Genomic DNA, 19,932 nt, shown 5'->3' with positions numbered 1-19,932 from the left:
ATTGTAGACTGTACTGTTTATTCTGTAACGTAAAACGTATAATTATTATGTCGATCCCATAGTAATATTCCATTATGACGATGCAGACTTATATATGTATAAATTATTGCAGCGCTTGTATTGATTTCTTTTTTACCAAACAATATCCTTTATGAATTATGTTGATGATATTGCAAATAGTTTAATGTGCAAAGATATCGTAATTTAAAATAACGTTGGCTGAATGCACTGTTTAGTTTGGAAAATGATATTATATATAAAAGGAATCAGCAGCGGTTCAGTTTCGTTTTATTTTATTCCTTGTGTAAAACACATCGTAGAGTTGACATGCGTACATTGTATATATTGAAATGGCGCATGTGCTCAACAGTGATTATATAAAATATATACATGCTACATATTATATAGCATATGGTATGTGAATTCATACAATATTACATAATTAATATTCATTAACCATGCAGTACGAAAAGCGACAGATACAAGAGAGCCAATCTGTCATCTTATCAACTATGCTAACTGAAATGTACATTCAGCAATTCAATTCCGTTTATGTATTGAGTAGTAAAGAGCTGAATCAACTTGAAAATACTCGATCATTTATTATGGTATATGGTTCAATATACTGGCATCTGAGGTAAAGATAAAAATAAATGTAAATTAAAATAAAATGGAATTCGTCTTCAATATCATCAACGTTACATAGGCTACATATTCTTTGTCCCTCTGTATGTTTCTATATATTCCCTTGTTTATCAAATTACGTGAACTTAGTCTAAAACAAGCTATAGCTTTCTTATATAAGTTACTGATTGGTTTCTCAAATAAAATTGCAACGGAAAATTGTTAATCTAGGTCGGTAAAAGAAACCTTTCCGAGCTGTTTAAACAATTGTCAATAATTCCTGTCGGTAAACATCGACAAGTCTTTGCTCAATAATTGTAAATGTAATTTGGTCTACATTATCAATGTTCCAAAGGTAAGTTGAACCCAATTTTATAACTTCAGAACAAATATCTAAAATCCGGCTATCATTCAACACAATCCCTTCCTCGAAACATGATTTTAAAATAAAATAATTCGCACATTTTAATTATAACCAATATTTTATGATTTTCAGCTTTCGACACAAAGACAAGGTTACCTTCCCAGCTCACAATAAACTTAATTATTACAGGTGTTTTTAGCATTAAATGTCTAATTTGCTGTTATAATTGAAAAGCATGCCTAGATAACTAAAATGGTCAACAACTTGCAACTTCCATTTTCGTCTTATCTGTGTTCAAATATAGTTTGTACTTATCATTATATGATTTGAGAGCTTTTAGAGTGAGTTACAACTTTTCTGGCGTCTCGGGAAATAGCATTGTATCATTAGCGTACATTAAAAGGAAAATATCAATTAAATTTATTTCAATAGACGGGCAGCCTTCTTTTATGAAATTGATTTCGCAATCATTGATGAACATGGAGTATAAATAGGTGACACAATTTCCACCTGGAAGAGATCGATTGTATTTGGGAAAAATAACTGAATAAAAACCACTGTGCTTTGTACAAGACTTAACGGAACTGTATAAGGATTGACTTATACGTAACATTTTCCCTCTGACACCCTGCTTCATCAATTTGCGCCACATATGGGATCTGCCAATCAAATAGAAGGCTTTGACCTAGTGGACGAAGCAACTGTTTTTTTCTACAATCTTTGTATTCATGTATCTATCAATTCAAGTTTGAAGAACAAATATTGCATCAGTGATTGAGTTTCCAAGTCAAAAACCAAATTTGGCATCTGTTATTATATCATTTTTTTTTGCATCCCAATTCACCATACGTTCATTCAGTATGGAGGTAAATAACTTTCCAATATAGCTGACAAAAGCATCGTTTATTCAGTATAAAGGTTAATTACTTCCCCATACAGCTGGCAAGAGTAACGTTTACGCAGTATAGAGGTACATTACTTCCCAATATAGCTGACAAGAGCATCGTTTATTCAGTATAGAGGTAAATTACGTCCCCATACAGCTGGCAAGAGTAACGTTTACTCAGTATAGAAGTAAATCATGTCCCAATACAGCTGGCTAGAGTAACGTTTACTCAGTATAGAAGTAAATTACGTCCCAATACAGCTGGCAAGAGTAACGTTCACTCAGTATGGAAGTAAATTACGTCCCAATACAGCTGGCAAGAGTAACGTTTACTCAGTATAGAAGTAAATTACGTCCCAATATAGCTGACAAGAGCATCGTTTATTAAGTATAGAGGTAAATTACGTCCCAATACAGCTGGCAAGAGTAACGTTTACTCAGTATAGAAGTAAATCATGTCCCAATACAGCTGGCAAGAGTAACGTTTACTCAGTATGGAAGTAAATTACGTCTCAATACAGCTGGCAAGAGTAACGTTTACTCAGTATAGAAGTAAATTACGTCCCAATATAGCTGACAAGTGTAACGTTCATTCAGTATAGAGGTAAACAACCTAAATAACAAAAATTAAACCATGACTATATGTTCATGGTGCATGTTTCTTTTCTTTGGATCATTATCAGTTAAAGTTGATTTTCATCTATGTACACCACAAAATGGTTAACAAATTTCATTTAGTAAAGAACACTCAGTATGGAAGTAAATTACGTCCCAATACAGCTGGCAAGAGTAACGTTCACTCAGTATGGAAGTAAATTACGTCCCAATACAGCTGGCAAGAGTAACGTTTACTCAGTATAGAAGTAAATTACGTCCCAATATAGCTGACAAGAGCATCGTTTATTAAGTATAGAGGTAAATTACGTCCCAATACAGCTGGCAAGAGTAACGTTTACTCAGTATAGAAGTAAATCATGTCCCAATACAGCTGGCAAGAGTAACGTTTACTCAGTATGGAAGTAAATTACGTCCCAATACAGCTGGCAAGAGTAACGTTTACTCAGTATAGAAGTAAATTACGTCCCAATATAGCTGACAAGTGTAACGTTCATTCAGTATAGAGGTAAACAACCTAAATAACAAAAATTAAACCATGACTATATGTTCATGGTGCATGTTTCTTTTCTTTGGATCATTATCAGTTAAAGTTGATTTTCATCTATGTACACCACAAAATGGTTAACAAATTTCATTTAGTAAAGAACAAAAAATGTTAACACATAGTTCTACATCTGACTTTTTTGTCGAAGGTGTAACGAGGATCTCATTCAATATATTTGTGTTTTGACTACGTTTCTGTCTAATCAGGTTGACATTACTATTATTCTACTTTACTTGTCCGCATAAACATCTAGTGTAACCCTGGTAAAAAAAACTAGCCGCAATATATCACTCGGCTAGAAAGATCTTCCCTTTTGCTCGATCGGTTGAGCGTAAGACTAGAAAACCAGAGGTCCCTAGCGGAGGCAGTGATTTTAATTTAATTAATCATGTGCTCTGTTACACTAACATGCATTTGATTTTCATGTATAACTTCATTGAAATTGATATATAATCTCAAATCTCTCTTAAAATATTATGGTGAATGATCAGACATAGCTACAAAATAACAAAACCAAAATTCTTTGATATTTTGAAAATTGTCTCCCTTTACTAAAACATAATCAATTGGACTGGTACCATTAGAACAGAGAAAGATAACGCTTCCATCCTGGTCACCTGAATGACGTTCATTCAGTACCCTAAAACCAGTAGATTTACACTGAGACAATTACCTTCTTTCAAGAAGAGTTTACAGTTTTATTAATGTGTTTCCGCTCTGTTAAATAATTTACACAATCATGTTTGTAATTTATAGTATCAATTAATACATCATTACCCAACCATCATTAACGATCGTATCAGGCTTTGTACCGGTTCTGGCATTGACATATCCAGTTTTAACCATATGATGCTATCGTGTATATTTTCAACTGAAGATATTTTATCTGTTAAGAAGTTTTATAGAAGATTACAATACCTCCATCAATACCAGTTTTCCTTGGGAATGCATATTTATAATAATCATCTATATCAAATTCATCTTTCTCGGATAAAAAAAAATCACTGAGACATATAATGTCATAATTGTCATTTATAGATATGAAGTCTCTGTTACAGAGTTTACTTAAGTTCCTTGCCAACGTTCAACGAGAGAACCGACAGGTCTTGCTCTGTCGTACGCGGTTGCGCCTCACTTCCCGAGTGTCCCTATGCGCGATAGCTCGAGTTACAGGCAGTATCTGCAGCAGCGTAGGTGGCCACCGTGGCGGACTGTCCCTCTCTGATGTTGCCCGGAGCCTTGTTATCGTACCGTTTACCATTTACATACAGCTTTTCTCTTTCTAGTCTGTTTGAAGGCTTATCTCAAGAATGTTTAAGGCGCTTTATCTCGGGATAAAGTTTTTTACGACGATCTTCAATACCGTAAAGCATACCTTGCAGTTTGTCTGAGCTACTCTTCACCCTTGGAGATCCCGAAAGAAGAATATTCCGGCTACTATTGGTTAATGTTTACCAGAAATATGTCCCAAATCTATGTACATTGCCGAATTCGATCCTGTCCCCGATCTGCAGCTCGTTGTACACGAAGTCACGTAGTTTATCATCCTTTGTTCCCAACCAAGACCTGTGAATACCAAGTTGTTCTTCATTGAACGGCACTGTAGATCGGTCATTATATCATACAATCTGTTCCGTATTTCCAGCACCACTTCATCTCGTCATTTACATCGCATCCATTTTCTCCTTTTGTGATTTAAATCGCATAAACGATTGTTTCATTTCAGTACACTTTGTTTCAAAAGCGTTACATTTATCCGCAACAAATGTAACTGATTGTTGAAAGTCAGACATGTTTTTCTCTAAAACATTTACTCTTCTAGTTGTAGATAAGCAATGCATCAATGTTCTTTAGGCCGACTTGATGTTCTATAACATCTAGCTTCTGAATTTTGGATATTAGAAAGTCAAGTTCCAATGGACAGCATTGAGATCTGTGTTACCAGGTAACGTAGCTGATGGGGTGGATATGCAAGGATCACACGTGATATTGTTGTCATTAGCAGGGCCATGCCACTCCCCGTTAGCCTCATTGAGGCTTGTCTAGTGTTATTAGATGGTGAATCAACGCTATGGCTTTCACTACTAATTCGTATCCTACAGACATGCCTTTGCTAGGATTTTGATCTTTCCGAAAATTACCGTTTGTATATACAGTTTTTGTATGTAGAATAAAGTTTAAAGTGTCCATATGACAGTAGTAATAATGAAATAAAAAAACTCAAACACAGATCTGCTGTCTCCCAAGTAGTTTCTTGGCTACATCATGCCGCTCTTCAGGGGGATATGAATGTTAACATCATTATGTATATACTTGTATCACCCACCAAAATAATTGTTTGGATTTGGATTATGAAAAAACAAATGAATATTACAGTTCATACAGCAGTATTTCATTTTCTTTGGGTGTTATTTATAAAGTTAACAAAGCTTTGATTTCATATAATATCTTCATCAACGATATGTCCTCATCGTTATCAATAACAAAATCGAAGAACAAGACGTAAGTTACTACTACCATGTTTAAGAATATGGATTTTACTCGGCAAGTCACACAGCCAGATTTTCAATAGAGATCACTGATTCGAAATATGACATGACCATGTGGGCCTTCTATGTAATCAGGAGTCGTGTCTTCTACATGTAGAATATTGAGGCCTAGATTAAATGTTTTGCAAACGTTTGAGACCCTCATTGCTCTGTTCAGTTATTTCTCTCTATGTCATTTTCAGCTTTAATTTCTTCCGTTGGTGTCATCTTAATATCAATGCCATGCCATCCTGAAATCGTGTCATGCCATTTAGTGGCTCTTCGACACTCATGTTCGTGTCACCCATTTGCGCCAAATAACCATGTGACTTCTTGCTGTTAGTGTCTCCTTGATCCAACTCTCACGTGAACATAGATGTTTGTGACTCATCGATACTCATCATCAGGTGACTCCTGGCTGTTAATGTCTCCTGGGAACCCCTCAGCACGTGACCATAACTGTTGGTGACTCATTGATACCCATCCTCATTTGACTCTGGCTGTTGGTGTCCCCTGGACAGCCATCCACACGTGATTACAGCTGTTGGTGACTCATAGATAGTCGCTCTGGTGTGAGCCTGGCAGTTATTGTCTCCTTGACGCCAATCCACATAAGCCTTGGCAGTTTTTTGTCTCCTGGAAACCTATCTACGTATGAGTGACCGATGTTGTTGGTATCGTCTGGACACTTATCTACATACGACCTGGCTGTTTGTTTTCTGAGCATCCATGCATATGTGACCCTGACTGTAGATGTCTCCTGGATACTCATTATTCTATTATTCCGGTTTTTAGTGTTTTCTTGACCCCTTTTCCAATGGGACCCTGTCTGTTGGTGTCTCCTAAACTCCCATCAACATATAACCCAAGCTATTGGTGACTCATGGACACTCATTATCATGTGAACCTGTCGGATATTGTCTTCTTGATTCCAATCATCCTGTATATTTTCCATCAAGCAAATGAGCGAGTAGTTTTTGACCTAGAGATGTGAATAGACAAACAAGAAATCTACGGAAGTGGGTATGCTGCCTGCGCAGAAAGTGGGGGTGATTACAAGAGTTATTACAAGGAAACAATTTTCTATTTTTAGCAACAGAGACCATTACCTTTGGCCTTCGGTCCTGGAAAGCAATTCTAAGCAAGCACTTGTGGTAGAGAAGATCTTCATGAAGTTTGCAATGTAATGCAATGAAGATTACATATCTCAAAAATATTTAACGGATGCTAAATAAAGACAATCATTTCCGAAGATATTACATTATAAATATAGAAATCACGACAAAATTGCAGAATATTACCTCCAACAAACTGCCAAAATAGGAATACTTTGGATGTTGAGCAAAGAAGGTCCTCAGATCAGGTGATTCATCAGCAAGGAAGAACGTCTCAATAGCCTTAGAAAGAAATAACGTATGTATTAATGTTGATATAGAATAGTCATAGAAACGAATGTGTTACAAGAATATCGCGCAAAATAAAGTCTCTGTGTCGGGAAAACGAAAATAAAATATCTCTTACAGAAGGAGTGCTTACCCTATCTATGATGTGGACGTAGCCGTTCGCAGTTTCGTTTGATTCTAATATCCGAGACCTTACTTTAGAATTTCTTTTTCCAGAAACAAAAAGCGTCTGAAACAAAAATAACATGATGGTGATTAGTAATTTGTGTGACGTTATCTCTTTTTTCGTTGATCAGTACTAGACTATATGCACTAAGATTCACTTGGATACCTGAACCATTCGTATATCACACGAATCAAGTAATGTGGATTTATTTCCGATCCCAATTATACCACAAGCAAATGATTCAAGTGTATCGTCATAACAAAACACGATACTAACATGAAATAAAAGGCACAATATACCTGACAATATACGGACACGGCTATAAGTAAACTATTTGATACCACGAACTATTAAACTTTCGTTTAGGTATATTTGATAAATCCATATTACATTATTTTTTATTTCATAGTTACACTTATAACACTATTCATTAGTTATCCTTTGTAATCCAGGTACAGTATTCACGTATCTAAAAGACGACGTCTGGCTATGATATTTTCTCTCTTTTTAGGTGATTTGATTTCGGAGATCATGAGACCAACGTCCGGAAAGGAATCTGTCTTCGTCATTTTTGTTTATATAAATTATGAATGATATTTTTCAGTACAAACATGAAGTAAAATTGATTTATTTATGCTTCGTGGCATGGAGATATAGTATAAAGGGTTAAAATATGTTGAGATAGATCAACGTCTACCATTCCAGCAAGGGTTATCGCTCTTTGGGTGTCAACGAAACTGACGCATTAACTACCTTTCAACACATCATGGCATTAACGGGAATGAAATGTATGAGGTTATAGTCTTAACTTTAAGAAGTTTGAAATATTACTACAAAACGCATGCCTTGTACATCAACAACTGGACTAATTGATGTTAGTTTATCCATTACGTAACCGTGTCACAGACTAATACTGATAATGGCGGAGGTGTTCCAGTAATATCTGGTGTTTTTTTTTTTTTTTTCCTGTTTAAAATCTGAAGCTTCTGGTAGCAACCTCATATTTTACACGTGTTGGCTGTTACTACAATACATCTATTATATCACTGCTTAAAAGCAATCGATCGTCGACTACGGATAAGCTATAATCGGAATCATCTCCTTTTCATGGTTGATGTCACGCGAAACGAATTACTAGTAAACAATTTTGCATCATAATGTGAACGCTCTAACGTCTAGGTAACATAACACCTGGCTTTTTATTTTTTTTCTGTAATAAGATATTTTGATTTACTTACGGTGTCTCCCACTCAAGGATGGATAATAATTTAAACATTGGCACATGTGACCTAAGCTGGAATGTATCCCATTTAAAATGTAAAAGCATGAATTTGGCATACTAGAAAACATGCTCTAATCTGTTATCGTGAATCAAATTGTACCGGTTGGTAAGGGTAGTTGTATAGAAAGGTGATATGATCTAAGATAACCAAACGGTTGTGTTATACAACCTTGTACACATATATATATATAGATATGCTATAATTTTATCTGGTCTGGCCTGATCTGGTCCAGGGTTGTTTGTCTAGTCCCATCTGATCTCATTTCGACAACATTTTGACCAGAAAAATCTGACTAGTCCAAACAGAACCAGACTGAACCATGATTTTCAGTATGCCAATCCATTGAGGACGCAATAAACATATGCCGGGTAACGACATACGATATTTATAGTTGTAACATCTGAAACCTACGAGTATTAGGGGTATAAATATAATGTGGTGATGCAGCGACGAAAAAAGCGTAACGCATTTTTTTTCTACATCTTTAACATGTGTATGGCACCCAGATACTGCTATCTAAATAACTGTAACAATATTTTACGCAGTAGTAAATCTGTATCCGGCATCATGTATTGTAGATTTTATCGATTTCGTGTCAAGCCCTTGCAGAAGAAAGAGGTATTTTTAAATGTTGTTAACCTTGTAAATGTACCTGAAGAGCTGACTTCTCTAAGTCATGTGTTTATGTCAGCTCGTCCCGAAAGTGATGTTTGGTCGTGGGTGATACAAGTGGGGTTAGTGTACACCATGTCAAGCGTGTGTACGGACGTATGTACGTGACTGCACTAGCCTGATCGTAAACTACACTTGCCTTTGTCGGCATAGTACACCGTGCTATATATTGTATTCGGTCATCTTTCACAACAATATTAGTATAGTAACACAGTTGACGAAGAAAGACAACTTTATGACTCGTGCCCTGACCGGACCTCGAGCTAAGATCTACGGTCCCCAATCACGAAGCCAGAAATACCCACAGCTTACACCGCTGCGCCACATCGATGTTCTCAAAAAAGAACGTTTCAATGGCGCAGTGATGGTCGGCCCGATATCCTGACATGATCATAGTTGAAGTCGTCTTTTAGATTATATGAATACCTCGATCGGAATGTATTTACATACATGGATGCGAATTGTACACATATTATAAATATTCATCAAAGTACAACTACGATAGACAATTCAAATCATTATCTTCGTCGATTGTGTTACAATGTTATAAACAAATAATTACCATAATGTATCATATGCACTCTGTGTTGGTGACCCAAAGACGAAAACATCGTTTACAAGTGTGCAAACATCGACTTTGACGCGTAGGAATACATTTTTCATAGCCTGACTGTTTTTATTTTTTCCCACTAAAATATGAATGGAATATGGTAGAAATAACTAAATCTAACTTTAGAAAAATAAAATGTTGAAATATCTTACATGAATAAAAACAAAAACAAAACAATGTTACTGTGGAACTAGATTTTAGAATCAGCTTCTTAGTGATTATCCTAATGTTACTTCTATTCGTATTACGCCGATTTTGTTTTTAATGTTTTGATTATATTAAATAAAACAAAAGTTAAAATGTAAATAAATGTATATAACACCAATATGTAAAAGCCAAATACATGGTTAATGTCCTTTCACCCTACAGCCTGTCTCTTCAGTTATATATATAGTTCTATAACAACAATCTCAGTCCTAGTAAATGTCTGTAGCTTTGGACAACACTATTAGAATCAATAGTAACGACTTGTAAAGCAAAGGATTTTTCCAACATATTTGAACGTTTGTCCTACAACACTTTTTCACCGACTAAGAATTTTAATACATTTTTGCATACAGTGTGCAGAGGAAATAATTTTAGAATACTTGACAACAGTTCATCATTTCGAAAACAATACAATGCATATGTTATAACTTCGTTAATATTTCGAACATTCACCTAATATAATATAATAATAGTATTTGATTGTAACAAATGTGATACAAACCAGCTTTTGCAAGTACCAATAAGGTCACGACAATAGCCTGTCTATATCTCAAAAGCAAATTTGATGTACACCTCGTCTAGTATGTGAGTATGTGGTATCTACTAATATTGATAAATATATCCTTGGTATTCCAAACAATATTCATGAAAAATTATTAATCTATGTGTCAGTTATCCTTTTTATTAATCGGTTGTAGAATGAAATGCACGCAGCATATTTTTTCCAGATGAATATCGGGAATTTAGCCCACATAGTTGTTAGTAAATCAGGACATTAAATACTTTTAAATTTTGAGTTTTGAATACCTCATGATGTCATTCTCGGTCATTTTCCGTTGAAAAGCGACACAGAACCAAGTCAAACAGAGCTTATGCTATCAGAGATCCCAGAGGAATATTGACGCCTACCGCTGACTCATTGATCTTTATAGGATCTAGGAAACACTGATCATTATTTGATACATGAAACTCCGATCTTTATTAGATCTTCGAAACACTGATATTTCCTCTTCATTTGGCATATATTCCCCTTTTCTCTAAATAATTGTCAGGCAATTTGTCGATATGTTTGTTTTTTCGACTAATTTTAGAATTTAATATGCACAACTAGGTACAACGTGTAACCTACATTGAAAATTGAAAAATATTTATAGAGTTCCAAATGAGAAATAACGTTTACAGGGATCGTTTACAGACGGCCCACGGAACACGGATGAAGGGCGATTAAAATTGCACACAATCTGTTGATGGTGGGCTAAAACAAGGAACCGAAACATCGTGGTAATTATGTTGGTGTCAAATCCATTGTCACGTCATTACGTTTGTAGCATGTAGATTATGACCTCGTGTATTAGGAGAGCTATTAGATATAAGTGTATTCATCAATGTATGATCTGTTTGATGTGCCCAACTACTAACTTACTATGCCATCCTTTAGAACCGTATTTTACTGTGATACAAAGCAACAATTATGAGGTCTTTGTTTAATAACAAAATTAATTAATGATTAAATATTTTAATTAGTAAGGTTGCTTACAAAGAAGCTTAGATTAAATATCAACAGTTTGATTCATAAAATGATGACTAAGGGTGAGCACGGAATGTGACACGAAGAAAGCATAAGTTTACTTACATTGTTTACGTTGTGAATGTGTATGAAGAAACCGTCCGTAAGAGTTTCGAACTTGTCATATCCATTCACCGTTTCCAGAAGTTCCTGTGTATTCTTTAATCCCGCCACCATATGTGACCTTAAGAGACATCGAAATATTCAGGTAACGTAGAACAACTACCACAGAAACAGCAGCCAGCACCGAAAACGTTTACAATTGTACAATGTTGCCATCACTCAGAACCTTAGGACACCATCGGCTTTATGCAGAATCTGTAAAGTACTCATTTTTGTTTTTGACATCATTTTTTCTTCTTTTTGATCCATTCTGCCATTGGGAGGTACCATAAAACTTACTTTCATGTCGAATGATGCAATTTTCATTAATGACTTCTGAGTATTAGGGATTATTAGACAATATTATTTACCAGTGTAGCTTTTTCCAATTAAGGTGTCATTCCAATTACTATTCATAAGTAGTTGATTAAAAATAACAGCAAAAAGTATATGTGTATCGATTTGACAATATGTAATATAAATTGAAAATAAATAGAGGATATCTAACAGTGTCTTCAGTAATACCAAATATATTTCACGAGTGGGGCTAATATTTTGATATTTTTCACGAGTGCGCAGCACGAGTGAAAATTATCAAAATATTAGCCACGCGAGTGAAATATATTTGGTATTACTGAAGACACTGTTAGATATTCTGTTTATTACATTTTTTATCAACGAAAACCCTACCCCGTATGCTAACTAGGACTACAGCGATAATTTGTAAACAAAAAAAAGTAGTTTCCCCTGTCCAGGTATTTTCTAATCATTAATTTGATTGGTCAAATCAGCAAAAGTGATATTTTTCACTAATCATTAATTTGATTGGTCAAATCAGCAAAAGTGATCACTTTTATAGAATGAAGAATTTTTGTTATTTCACTGGTAGAAATGTAATAAAATACATTATTTCATCAGTACTGTGATGATATTGTTTCAATTCCTTTTTTCTCATCGATAAAAACAACAAAGGAAGTAATAATACAACCAATAGACGTACAGCAGAAACGCAAAGACATGATCCGGGTTTTCCCAGTAACTGGAAGGTATCCGGGAGAGAAGAATGTCCATAGCCTCGTTGGATGGAGCGAATAAGGTGTACTGATCTATGGATGATAGAAGCAGGTTGTCGTCTTTAGGTATGTCCTGTCAAAAAATGCAATGGCAGAGCTCACAACCAGATAGATTAAAAGACGGTAGTCTTTACATACACGAAATAAAGATATTATACAATAAGACGAGGGAAGTGTTTACAATACACACAACGAATACACATGAATTATATACTAAAGGGAGGGTAATGTTCATATACAGACAACAGATATACATGTATTATATACTAAGACGAGGGTAGTGTTTACATACACAACAAATATACATATATTATATACCAGGACGAGGGTAGTGTTTACATACACACAACAGATAGGCATGTATTATATACTAAGACGAGGGTAGTGTTTACATACACAACAGATATACATGTATTGTACACTATGACGAGGGTGGTGTTTACATACACACAACAGATATACATGTATTATATACCAAGACATGAGGGTAGTGTTTACATACACACAACAGATATACATGTATTATATACTAAGACGATGGTGGTGTTTACATACACAACAGATATACATGTATTGTACACTAAGACGAGGGTGGTGTTTACATACACACAACAGATATACATGTATTATATACCAAGACATGAGGGTAGTGTGTACATACACACAACAGATATATATGTATTATATACGAAGACGATGGTGGTGTTTACATACACAACAGATATACATGTATTATATACTAGGACGAGGGTAGTGTGTACATACACACAACATACATACGTGTATTGTACACTAAGACGAGGGTGGTGTTTACATACACACAACAGATATACATGTATTATATACTAGGAGGAGGGTAGTGTTTACATACACACAACAGATATACATGTATTATATACTAAGACGATGGTGGTGTTTACATACACACAACAGATATACATGTATTATATACTAGGAGGAGGGTGGTGTTTACATACACACAACATATATACATGTGTAACGCGCAGCACGTGTACCGCAGGGGTGCCACGTGTGTCGGACTGTTACCAAGTTTTTGCCCAGGGTTCGACTGCCGCTTTCGATTGCAGATTCCAAATACAAATGAACTTTCAAGTAATAGACAATATTTAGTAAACTGGTGAGAAGGGAAATAGACTCGTCATATAAAGTTCAACAATTTATTAACATTTGTAAAAATAACAAAGTACCAAAATAATACCCGTGAGGCACAGTGAGGAATTCACAATTATATACGTCTAGCCTAAAACACATGCCAACCATCGTTGAATCACAACTAACTATATAAATGAAATAAATGTAGTTTACCCAGAGTCTCAAGCACGTGGCATGTCCGTTCAGAATACAACATTTGCTAACCACCCGTCTTTTCTCCCGTATCTACTAACGAGGTTTCCAACAACCATCCCTCGCCTTACCGGTATAGAAACAGCCCGAGAGGAGGAAATATTCTCTAGCCACTCCGCGAGTGCTCTCAAAATGGAATAATTCCTTCAAGCAACAACCTGACTTCCGACATGACACCGGCACACGAGACTCAAATTAAACAAAGTTCTATACATCGAAAAATACATCAAAATACTACATGTGAAAATAAAAATACATGTACGATAGTGGCAAATAATATCCAGCAGACAAATTAATATGAAATTTAGGAAAGGATGGGCGACGGTTATCTAATTAATTTCACAGATTAAAAGTCAACACTACTTACCCTGCTGACACCCGGACGAAAAATGATTGACCCCACAGCAGCACGGGTATTTTACGTAACCGGATATTACAATTTTCCGGAATGAGTCCAAAAATAAACGAGCGGAACGCAACTGCGTTACATATGTATTATATACTACGACGAGGGTAGTGTTTACATACACACAACATATATACATGTATTATATACTACGACGAGGGTAGTGTTTACATACACACAACAGATATACATGTATTATACACTAAGACGAGGGTAGTGTTTACATACACACAACATATATACGTGTATTATTTACTAAGACGAGGGTAGTGTTTACATACACACAACAGATATACATGTATTATAGACAAGACAAGAGCTAAGCATATATTCGGACATCCACACGAGCCTGACGTTACATCTGCTTTATATATTAGGAGAAAAACACCCAGCATATACTTTGAAACTAGCCGAGATGATTAAACTCTCATATCTTCATGTTAAAGAAATAGTTGTATGCAAATTGTGTGGACAGCGTGGCAGTAACGTTATAGCTCATTTTATTATTCAGTGCTGTAAACTACAGGAAACTAGAGATTCGCTACTAGACAACGTCGTCAATGTCCTGGGAACTGCAAATCAGTGGCGAAGGAAGCGGGGGGGCAGGGGGGGCAATTGCCCCCCCACTTTTTTCAGTGGGGGGGCAAACATATCTTTTTGCCCCCCCACTTTTTGACATCCAAAATCTAAAAAAGGGGATAAAACGCGAATTTATATATTCATTTCGATAAATATCTGTATATTTCCGAAACGATAATGTTTTCTTGAAGGCAACGATAAAAACTTTATCTTGTACATCCGGAACATTCCGACTTTTATACTAGTATATCAATCCTCAGACCTGTGTGTCGGTCGTCTGCAATAGCCTGGTAAGTCAATATTTATATCTTAATACGCAATTTTGCTTAACTTCATCACATAGATTCAATAAGTTGATGATAATTTGTGAAGTTAATTGAGTTCATAATGAGAAAAATACAGAAACACAACATGGAGAAGAATGCGCGGTTTTAACGTGAATAGAGTGATACTAATTACCGACAGGTACGAGAAAATACAAAAAAAAAAATCGGCTCGCGCCTACGGCGCGCGGTTAATTTATCACTAAATTACTGCCCCCCCTTTCGATTGCAGATCTACAGGGGGGCTTCGCCACCCTGGGACCCGCTGGGCGGCCCCCAGACCTCTCGCAAAAAGGAAAAAAAAATCGTCTCGCGCCTACGGCGCTCGCTTGATCACTTAATTACTGGACCCTCCCCCTTTCGAAAACTCCTGGATCCGCGCCTGATCCCGAATTATTGGAAATGTGCTATATTCATTTTCCGCGGAGGCTTAGACCCCCTTGAACCCCATATCAGGGCGCTGCCCTGGACCCGCTGGGCGGCCCCTCGGACCCCACAAAAAAAATCGGCTCGCGCCTACGGCGCTCGCATTATTAATAAATTACTGGACCCCCCCCCCCCCCCCCACACCCTCCGCCCTTTCGAAAATCCTGGCCGGGCCTGTTTTGCTATATTTAATATATATATTCTGATTTGCGTAAATAACTTTTTTTGTACTACATAAATTATCAAAATTATCATGGGATGTTGAAATGATAATTATTGGCTAATTTTGCGGAGATGGCATACGATTTGTTTAGTGCGTAAAATTTAAGGTTAAAACAAATTGTGCCCCCCCACTTTTTGACGACTTCCTACGCCACTGCAAATTATGTCATGTTTACCGACCTCGACGAGACTAGCATGACAAAGATGATCCTAGGAAGCCGGGATACTATTGAAATAGACGATGATGTGTGGGAACAGTTTATGTTGCTGAATTCCATCAGTATCGCCAAAATGACCAAATATTTATTTGAAATACTATAACATATCAATTTAAATGTAAAAGAAACGCTCAACGGAATAGATTTATTAGGCTATCGCAATACTTTTCTTTCATATCAACTATTCATTTCTTAATTTATTGTTTTCCTGTTAACATGTTCTGTAATCTTCATGCAATTGGAGGAAATAAAGATATCTATCTATCTTATATACTAAGACGAGGGAAGTATTTACATACACAACATATATACATGTATTATATACTAAGACGAGGGTAGTGTTTACATACACACAACATATATACATGTATTATATACTAAGACGAGGGTAGTGTTTACATACAAACAACAGATATACATGTATTATATACTAGGACGAGGGTAGTGTTTACATACACACAATAAATATACGTGTATTGTACACTAAGACGAGGTTAGTGTTTACCTACACACAACATATATACATGTATTATATACTAAGACGAGGGTAGTGTTCACATACAGCCAACAATAGATATACATGTATTATATACTACGACGAGGGTAGTGTTTACATCCACACAACATATATTCATGTACATTTGTATTATATACTAGGACGAGGGTAGTGTTTACATACACACAACAGATATACATGTATGATATACTAGGACGAGGGTAGTGTTTACATACACACTACATATATACATTTATTATATACTAAGACGAGGGTAGTGTTCACATACACACAACAGATATATATGTATTATATACTACGACGAGGGTAGTGTTTACATACACACAACATATATACATGTATTATATACTAGGACGAGGGTAGTGTTTACATACACACTACAGATATACATGTATTATATACTAAGACGAGGGTAGTGTTTACATACACACAACATATATACATGTGTTATATACTAAGACGAGGGTAGTGTTTACATACACACAACAGATATACATGTATTATATACTAGGACGAGGGTAGTGTTTACATACACACTACAGATATACATGTATTATATACTAGGACGAGGGTAGTGTTTACATACACACAATAAATATACGTGTATTGTACACTAAGACGAGGTTAGTGTTTACCTACACACAACATATATACATGTATTATATACTAAGACGAGGGTAGTGTTCACATACACCCAACAACAGATATACATGTATTATATACTACGACGAGGGTAGTGTTTACATACACACAACATATATTCATGTACATTTGTATTATATACTAGGACGAGGGTAGTGTTTACATACACACAACAGATATACATGTATGATATACTAGGACGAGGGTAGTGTTTACATACACACTACATATATACATTTATTATATACTAAGACGAGGGTAGTGTTCACATACACACAACAGATATATATGTATTATATACTACGACGAGGGTAGTGTTTACATACACACAACATATATACATGTATTATATACTAGGACGAGGGTAGTGTTTACATACACACTACAGATATACATGTATTATATACTAAGACGAGGGTAGTGTTTACATACACACAACATATATACATGTATTATATACTAAGACGAGGGTAGTGTTTACATACAAACAACAGATATACATGTATTATATACTAGGACGAGGGTAGTGTTTACATACACACTACAGATATACATGTATTATATACTAAGACGAGGGTAGTGTTTACATACAAACAACAGATATACATGTATTATATACTAGGACGAGGGTAGTGTTTACATACACACTACAGATATACATGTATTATATACTAAGACGAGGGTAGTGTTTACATACACACAACAGATATACATGTATTATATACTAAGACGAGGGTAGTGTTTGCATACACACAACATATATACATGTATTATATACTAGGACGAGGGTAGTGTTTACATACACACAACAGATATACATGTATTATATACTAAGACGAGGGTGGTGTTCACATACACACAACAGATATACATGTATTATATACTAAGACGAGGGTAGTGTTTACATACACACAACATATATACATGTATTATATACTAGGACGAGGGTAGTGTTTACATACACACTACAGATATACATGTATTATATACTAAGACGAGGGTAGTGTTTACATACACACAACAGATATACATGTATTATATACTAAGACGAGGGTAGTGTTTACATACACACAACATATATACATGTATTATATACTAGGACGAGGGTAGTGTTTACATACACACAACAGATATACATGTATTATATACTAAGACGAGGGTGGTGTTCACATACACACAACAGATATACATGTATTATATACTAAGACGAGGGTAGTGTTTACATACACACTACAGATATACATGTATTATATACTAAGACGAAGGTGGTGTTCACATACACACAACAGATATACATGTATTATATACTAAGACGAGGGTAGTGTTTACATACACACAACATATATACATGTATTATATACTAGGACGAGGGTAGTGTTTACATACACACTACAGATATACATGTATTATATACTAAGACGAGGGTAGTGTTTACATACACACAACAGATATACATGTATTATATACTAAGACGAGGGTAGTGTTTACATACACACAACATATATTCATGTACATTTGTATTATATACTAGGACGAGGGTAGTGTTTACATACACACAACAGATATACATGTATGATATACTAGGACGAGGGTAGTGTTTACATACACACTACATATATACATTTATTATATACTAAGACGAGGGTAGTGTTCACATACACACAACATATATACATGTATTATATACTAAGACGAGGGTAGTGTTTACATACAAACAACAGATATACATGTATTATATACTAGGACGAGGGTAGTGTTTACATACACACTACAGATATACATGTATTATATACTAAGACGAGGGTAGTGTTTACATACAAACAACAGATATACATGTATTATATACTAGGACGAGGGTAGTGTTTACATACACACTACAGATATACATGTATTATATACTAAGACGAGGGTAGTGTTTACATACACACAACAGATATACATGTATTATATACTAAGACGAGGGTAGTGTTTGCATACACACAACATATATACATGTATTATATACTAGGACGAGGGTAGTGTTTACATACACACAACAGATATACATGTATTATATACTAAGACGAGGGTGGTGTTCACATACACACAACAGATATACATGTATTATATACTAAGACGAGGGTAGTGTTTACATACACACAACATATATACATGTATTATATACTAGGACGAGGGTAGTGTTTACATACACACTACAGATATACATGTATTATATACTAAGACGAGGGTAGTGTTTACATACACACAACAGATATACATGTATTATATACTAAGACGAGGGTAGTGTTTACATACACACAACATATATACATGTATTATATACTAGGACGAGGGTAGTGTTTACATACACACAACAGATATACATGTATTATATACTAAGACGAGGGTGGTGTTCACATACACACAACAGATATACATGTATTATATACTAAGACGAGGGTAGTGTTTACATACACACTACAGATATACATGTATTATATACTAAGACGAGGGTAGTGTTTACATACACACAACATATATACATGTATTATACACTAAGACAAGGGTAGTGTTTACATACACACAACAGATATACATGTATTATATA

The 19,932-nt window shown here is 35.3% G+C and overlaps 1 protein-coding gene across 1 annotated transcript in view; it reads right to left on the bottom strand.

The window, feature by feature from the left end:
- LOC117331583 (stabilin-2-like) overlaps positions 1 to 19,932 on the bottom strand; it is a 97,245-nt gene that overhangs the window by 12,184 nt on the left and 65,129 nt on the right. Inside the window, exons 26-29 of the mRNA XM_033890388.1 lie at positions 12,575 to 12,720; positions 11,539 to 11,656; positions 7,101 to 7,196; positions 6,866 to 6,961 (exon numbers count right to left, since the gene is read on the bottom strand). Of these exons, the coding sequence (XP_033746279.1) occupies positions 6,866 to 6,961; positions 7,101 to 7,196; positions 11,539 to 11,656; positions 12,575 to 12,720 (456 nt within the window). The remainder of the gene's footprint in view (positions 1 to 6,865; positions 6,962 to 7,100; positions 7,197 to 11,538; positions 11,657 to 12,574; positions 12,721 to 19,932) is intronic.

This window comes from Pecten maximus, chromosome 7, assembly GCF_902652985.1.
Source record: "Pecten maximus chromosome 7, xPecMax1.1, whole genome shotgun sequence".
NCBI classification, from domain to species: Eukaryota; Metazoa; Mollusca; class Bivalvia; order Pectinida; family Pectinidae; genus Pecten; species Pecten maximus.
The sequence above is the reverse complement of the archived record's forward strand: the minus strand, read 5'-3'. Positions and strand labels throughout refer to the sequence as shown.